Source organism: Perca flavescens, chromosome 24 (assembly GCF_004354835.1).
Source record: "Perca flavescens isolate YP-PL-M2 chromosome 24, PFLA_1.0, whole genome shotgun sequence".
NCBI lineage: Eukaryota > Metazoa > Chordata > Actinopteri > Perciformes > Percidae > Perca > Perca flavescens.
Genome location: NC_041354.1, coordinates 1,597,553 through 1,605,052, shown reverse-complemented (window position 1 = coordinate 1,605,052; position 7,500 = coordinate 1,597,553). Strand labels below are relative to the sequence as shown.

The 7,500-nt window shown below is 43.4% G+C and overlaps 1 protein-coding gene across 1 annotated transcript in view; it reads left to right on the top strand.

Annotated features, from left to right (window-relative positions):
• Window positions 1-7,500, top strand: part of LOC114551072 (protein EFR3 homolog B) — a 31,816-nt gene that overhangs the window by 23,029 nt on the left and 1,287 nt on the right. The window contains exons 17-22 of the mRNA XM_028572143.1: window positions 300-367; window positions 3,043-3,176; window positions 3,505-3,593; window positions 3,901-3,949; window positions 4,367-4,410; window positions 5,494-5,553. Of these exons, the coding sequence (XP_028427944.1) occupies window positions 300-367; window positions 3,043-3,176; window positions 3,505-3,593; window positions 3,901-3,949; window positions 4,367-4,410; window positions 5,494-5,553 (444 nt within the window). The remainder of the gene's footprint in view (window positions 1-299; window positions 368-3,042; window positions 3,177-3,504; window positions 3,594-3,900; window positions 3,950-4,366; window positions 4,411-5,493; window positions 5,554-7,500) is intronic.

Below are 7,500 nucleotides of genomic sequence, written 5' to 3'. Positions count from 1 at the left end.
TGTCTGTCTCCCTGTCTCTCTCTCTGTTTGTTTGTCTGTCTGTCTGTCACCCTGTCTCTCTCTCTGTTTCGCTGTCTGTCTGTCTTTCTGTTTCACTCACTGTCTGGATGCCTGCCTGTCTCTCTGTCTGTCTGTTTCACTGTCTATCTTTTTCTCTGTCTTTCTGTTTCTCTGTCTGTCTTCTGAGCTAAGTTTGTGTGTGTGTGTGTGTGTGTGTGTGTGTGTGTGTGTGTGTGTGTGTGTGTGTGTGTGTGTGTGTGTGTGTGTGTGTGTGTGTGTGTGTGTGTGTGTGTGTGTAGGTGATAGAGAGTCGTCAGAGCAGCGCTCCACACCTGCTGCCTGATGACCTTTTCTGTGACAAACCCAGGTAGAGACTCAGTGTCCCTTTCTCTTCATAGTTTGGTAGGGGGCTCATATACATACAAGTGTTCATAGTTTGGTAGGGGGCTCATATACAGACAAGTGTTCATAGTTTGGTAGGGGGCTCATACACAGACAAGTGTTCATAGTTTGGTAGGGGGCTCATACACAGACAAGTGTTGAGAGTTTGGTAGGGGGCTCATATACAGACAAGTGTTCATAGTTTGGTAGGGGGCTCATATACAGACAAGTGTTCATAGTTTGGTAGGGGGCTCATATACAGACAAGTGTTCATAGTTTGGTAGGGGGCTCATACACAGACAAGTGTTCATAGTTTGGTAGGGGGCTCATATACAGACAAGTGTTCATAGTTTGGTAGGGGGCTCATATACAGACAAGTGTTCATAGTTTGGTGGGGGGCTCATATACAGACAAGTGTTCATAGTTTGGTAGGGGGCTCATATACAGACAAGTGTTCATAGTTTGGTAGGGGCTCATATACAGACAAGTGTTCATAGTTTGGTAGGGGGCTCATATACATACAAGTGTTCATAGTTTGGTGGGGGCTCATATACAGACAAGTGTTCATAGTTTGGTAGGGGGCTCATATACAGACAAGTGTTGAGAGTTTGGTAGGGGGCTCATATACAGACAAGTGTTCATAGTTTGGTAGGGGGCTCATATACAGACAAGTGTTCATAGTTTGGTAGGGGGCTCATATACAGACAAGTGTTGAGAGTTTGGTAGGGGCTCATATACAGACAAGTGTTGAGAGTTTGGTAGGGGCTCATATACAGACAAGTGTTCATAGTTTGGTGGGGGCTCATATACAGACAAGTGTTCATAGTTTGGTGGGGGCTCATATACAGACAAGTGTTCATAGTTTGGTAGGGGCTCATATACAGACAAGTGTTGAGAGTTTGGTAGGGGGCTCATATACAGACAAGTGTTCATAGTTTGGTAGGGGCTCATACACAGACAAGTGTTCATAGTTTGGTGGGGGCTCATATACAGACAAGTGTTCATAGTTTGGTGGGGGCTCATACACAGACAAGTGTTCATAGTTTGGTAGGGGCTCATATACAGACAAGTGTTCATAGTTTGGTAGGGGGCTCATATACAGACAAGTGTTCATAGTTTGGTAGGGGCTCATATACAGACAAGTGTTCATAGTTTGGTAGGGGCTCATATACAGACAAGTGTTCAAGTGTTTGTTTAGGGGCTCATATACAGACAAGTGTTCATAGTTTGGTAGGGGGCTCATATACAGACAAGTGTTCATAGTTTGGTAGGGGGCTCATATACAGACAAGTGTTGAGAGTTTGGTAGGGGGCTCATATACAGACAAGTGTTCATAGTTTGGTAGGGGGCTCATATACAGACAAGTGTTGAGAGTTTGGTAGGGGGCTCATATACAGACAAGTGTTGAGAGTTTGGTAGGGGGCTCATATACAGACAAGTGTTGAGAGTTTGGTAGGGGGCTCATATACAGACAAGTGTTCATAGTTTGGTAGGGGGCTCATATACAGACAAGTGTTCATAGTTTGGTAGGGGGCTCATATACAGACAAGTGTTCATAGTTTGGTAGGGGGCTCATATACAGACAAGTGTTGAGAGTTTGGTAGGGGGCTCATATACAGACAAGTGTTCATAGTTTGGTGGGGGCTCATATACAGACAAGTGTTGAGAGTTTGGTAGGGGGCTCATATACAGACAAGTGTTCATAGTTTGGTAGGGGGCTCATATACAGACAAGTGTTCATAGTTTGGTAGGGGGCTCATATACAGACAAGTGTTCATAGTTTGGTAGGGGCTCATATACAGACAAGTGTTGAGAGTTTGGTAGGGGGCTCATATACAGACTTCTCAGGGGGGGAACATTTTGAATTCTGTATTAAATATGAATGTTTGGTATTCTAATGCTATTCTAAATGTTGTAATTCAGTCAGGTAACATTATTTGGGGTGTGTGTTTGTGTGTGTGTGTATCTGTCTGTCTGTTGGTCTGTTTGTCTGTGTGTGTGTGTGTGTCTGTGTGTGTGTATGTCTGTCTGTGTGTGTGTGTGTGTGTGTGTGTGTGTGTGTGTGTGTGTGTGTGTGTGTGTGTGTGTGTGTGTGTGTGTGTGTGTGTGTGTGTGTGTGTGTGTGTGTGTGTGTGTGTGTGTGTGTGTCTGTGTGTGTGTGTGTGTATGTCTGTGTGTGTGTGTGTGTGTGTGTGTGTATGTCTGTTTGTGTGTGTGTGTGTGTGTATGTCTGTGTGTGTGTGTGTGTGTGTGTGTCTGTCTGTGTGCGTGTGTGTGTGTCTGTGTGTGTGTATGTCTGTGTTTGTGTGTGTGTGTGTGTGTGTATGTCTGTGTGTGTGTGTGTGTTTGTGTGTGTGTGTGTGTGTGTGTGTGTGTGTGTGTGTATGTGTGTGTGTGTGTGTGTGTGTGTGTCTGTATGTCTTTGTGTGTGTCTATATGTGTGTGTGTGTGTGTGTGTGTGTGTGTGTGTGTGTGTGTATGTCTGTGTGTGTGTCTGTATGTCTGTGTCTGTGTGTGTGTGTGTGTGTGTGTGTGTGTGTGTGTGTGTGTGTGTGTGTGTGTGTGTGTGTGTGTGTGTATCTGTGTGTGTGTGTGTGTGTGTGTGTGTGTGTGTGTGTGTGTGTGTGTGTGTGTGTGTGTGTGTGTGTGTGTGTGTCTCAGACTTCCAGAAGGGGAGCTGAAAGTAGATGAAGACTTCCTGTTCTCCCAGCTGAAGATCTGCGCGGCTCTGACAGGAAGCAGCTACAGTGCACACGCCGAACGTTTCAGCACGCCATACACGCCTCAGATAACCGGTACACACAAACACATGTACTATAATACTATGAGTGTACTATAATACTATGAGTGTACTATAATACTATGAGTGTACTATAATACTCGCTCGTACTGTAAAAACATCATCTCTAGCTTCATTTGTAAAGAAACACACCAGAAGTATCTAGTAAGGATCCAAATAAACTCTCAGACTCAAAGTATTGTTATTACTGTGCATGTAAACGTTCTCACTGCGTACTCCTAGTACTCCTAGTACTACTTGTACTCAGACTGTAGTATTTTGTGTGTGTGTGTGTGTGTGTGTGTGTGTGTGTGTGTGTGTGTGTGTGTGTGTGTGCGTTTTAGATGAGGACCGTCTGTCAAAGAGGAAAAGTATCGGCGATGTCATCTCTCTGCAGATAGACATGGACCCTGAGTACTGTGATACAGAGCAGGTAGCTGTCTGTCTGTGTCTCTCTCTGTCTGCCTGTCTCTCTCTGTCTGCCTGTCTCTCTCTGTCTGCCTGTCTCTCTCTGTCTTTCTTTCTTTCTGTTTCACTCGCTGTCTCTCTGTCTGTCTGTCTCTCTGTCTGTGTCTCTTTCTTTCTTTCTGTTTCACTCGCTGTCTGTCTTTGTCTGTTTCTCTGCTTGCTTGTCTGTCTGTCTCTCTCTTTCTTTTTCTCTGCTTGCCTGTCTGTCTGTCAGCCTGTCTGTCTCTACAGAGAAGCTAACCCGGACCTGATGATATTTCTCTCTCGTGTAGAAACCTGAGACGGAGCAGATCACCTTTGAGACGCTGAAGAACGCCATCGGTAAGTGATTGATTTCAAATCAGTAGATATGATCAGATAAGACTTGATATCACCATATGAGGAAAACAGGCCATATGGGATAAGGTTGTAGAATCTCTTGATAACGAAATTATTTAAACAGATATTAAAAGTGTTCTCAGTTCTGCTGCTTAAATTCAAAAAACTGCTCGTTGAATGTTAACAAATGACTTTATTTTATTGAACAAATTAAACATTGAATTAAATCTAAAATGCAGCACTAAGGAAGAACAGCAGTTACATTTTAAAGTGCAGTTTTCTACTGATAATTTCTTTCAACTAACAAAGAATCTCTTTGGGTCTTTGGCCATGTGTTGAATGCAGCGACAATAAACAATGTCTTTTATTTTGAAAGTCTTGTATTTTGAAAGTCTTTTATTTTGAAACTGTGTTGAGCAGACGATAGAGGCAGCGTGGAGGAGGACGAGCGCCGGAGGATGCAGGTGATTACAGCCTCTTTTTTTCTTAATGTATGTCTGTCTGTCTGTCTGTCTGTCTGTGAGTGTGTCTGTCTGTCTTTCATTCTTTCTGTCTGTCTCTCAGACTTCCTTATCTGTCTGACTCTCTCTCTGTCTGACTCTGTCTGTCTCTCTCTCTCTCTCTCTGTCTGTCTGTCTCTCTCTCTGTCTGACTCTGTCTGTCTCTCTGTCTGACTCTCTCTCTGTCTGACTCTGTCTGTCTCTCTCTCTCTGTCTGTCTGTCGGTCTCTCTCTCTCGCTCTCTGTCTGTCTGTCTGTCTGTCTGTCTCTCTCTGTCTGTCTGTCTCTCTGTCTGACTCTCTTCTTCTTTCTCTCTCTGTCTGTCTGTCAAGTAATTTTCTGCACTAAGCCTCTTTAATAGTTATATGCGTGTGGTATATGTTTCTGCATTTATTGTTTGTATATTACATATTAATGTTTACTATGTGTATATATACAGTACAAGCCCAAAGTTTGGACACACCTTCTCATTCAATGAGTTTCCTTTTTATTTTCATGACTATTTACATCGTAGATTCTCACTGAAGGCATCAAAACTATGAATGAACACATATGGAATTATGTACTTAACAAAAAAGTGTGAAATAACTGAAAACATGTCTTATATTTTAGATTCTTCAAAGTAGCCACCCTTTGCTTTTTTTGATAACTCTGCAAACCCTTGGTGTTCTCTCAATGAGCTTCATGAGGTAGTCACCTGAAATGGTTTTACCTTCACAGGTGTGCTTTGTCAGGGTTAATTAGTGGAATTATTTCCCTTATTAATAAAAAAGCAAAGGGTGGCTACTTTGAAGAATCTAAAATATAAGACATGTTTTCAGTTATTTCACACTTTTTTGTTAAGTACATAATTCCATATGTGTTCATTCATAGTTTTGATGCCTTCAGTGAGAATCTACAATGTAAATAGTCATGAAAATAAAAAGGAAACTCATTGAATGAGAAGGTGTGTCCAAACTTTGGGCCTGTACTGTAAGTAGGTGAACTCCTGGTTAAGTGCTGCTTACTTAATACGCAGTAAATCCTTGTTTTTGTTTGGTTGTGAAGGTGGTGGAGAAGTTCCAGACGGCTCCGTTTGAAGAGATCGCTGCTCACTGTGGAGCCAGGGTGAGTCTGTCCTATCAGCATCCACACACACACACACACACACACACACACACACACACACACTGCTCACTGTGGAGCCAGGGTGAGTCTTTATTTTTTTATTACATTTATATATCTGCATTTATATCAAAACCTAGACACGTTCAAACATCAACATGTCATTTATTAATATGTATTTGTGTCTAAATGACATATAAACATCGTTTCCTATTCTATTTTGCCTGGAAACGCTTCCAACACGCTGGCGTCTCGTGTGAAAAACAGGCGTTGGTCCTATTTCTAGCGTGCACGTGTTTTCGGCATGGCTCCTGTGTCACGCAGGCAGTGTGTAAGCTCTAACCTGTTAACATGGGAGTCCGAAATATAAACGCTAGGCCTGTCCTCCACTAAAGAACTTCTTAGTCGACTAACACTTATAGGATTTTGTCGACTAATCGATTAGTTGATTTACAGTGGGGGAAATAAGTATTTGACCCCTTGCTGATTTTGCAGGTTTGCCCACTTACAAAGAATGCAAAAATCTACAATTTTAATCATATGTACATTCTAACAGTGAAAGACAGAATCCCAAAGAAAATTCCAGAAAATCACATCATATGAATTTATTAAAATTGATAACCATCTGATGAGGAAAAACAAGTATTTGACCCCCTGGACAAACAGCAAGTATTCTGGCTCCTACAAGCCAGTTAGTCTTTCTTTAAGACACAGCCCCAATCCGAACCAATTATCTACATCAAATACACCTGCCTCACCTCGTTACCTGTATAAAAGACACCTGTCAACACCCAAACAACCAGCATCCAACATCACCACCATGGGCAAGACCAAAGAGCTTTCTACGGACATCAGGGACAAGATTGTTGATCTGCACAAGGCTGGGATGGGCTACAAGAGAATCGGAAAGCAACTTGAGAGAAAAGATCAACTGTCGGTGCAGTTATCAGGAAATGGAAGAAGCACCACACCACCGCCAACCTCCCTCGGTCTGGGCCTCCACACAAGATCTTGCCTCGTGGGGTGTCCCTGATCATGCGAACGGTGAGGAATCATCCCAAAACCACAAGGGGGGAACTGATGAATCAACTGAAGGCAGCTGGGACCACAGTTACAAAAGAAACGGTTGGTAACACACTACGCCGTCATGGATTGAAATCCTGCAGCGCACGCAAGGTCCCCCTGCTCAAGAAGAAACATGTACAGGCCCGCATGAAGTTCGCCATTCACCACCTGGACGACTCAGAAGAGGCCTGGACGAAGGTGATGTGGTCAGATGAGACCAAACTCAACTCGTTGTGTTTGGAGGGCAAAGAACACAGAGTACAACCCAAAGAACACCATCCCCACCTTCAAGCATGGTGGTGGCAACATCATGCTTTGGGGGTGCTTTTCAGCCAAGGGGACGGGACAACTCCATCGTATTGAGGGGAGGATGGACGGGGCCATGTATCGTGGAATTCTGGGCCGACATCTCCTTCCCTCAGTGAGAGAGCTGAAGATGGGTCGAGGATGGGTGTTTCAGCACGACAACGACCCTAAGCACACCGCCAAAGCAACAAAAGAGTGGCTGAAGAAGAAGCACATCAAGGTTCTGGAGTGGCCTAGCCAGTCTCCAGACCTGAATCCGATTGAAAATCTTCGGAGGGAGCTTAAAATTGAGTTGCCAGGCGACAACCTCGGAACCTGAATGATTTGGAGGCTGTCTGCAGGGAGGTGGGCCAACATCCCTGCCAAAATGTGCACAAACCTTGTCACCAACTATAAAAACCGTTTGACATCTGTGCTGGCCAATAATGGCTTTTCTACAAAATATTAACATGCTGTTTGTCCAGGGGGTCAAATACTTGTTTTTCCTCATCAGATGGTTATCAATTTTAATAAATTCATATGATGTGATTTTCTGGAATTTTCTTTGGGATTCTGTCTTTCACTGTTAGAATGTACATA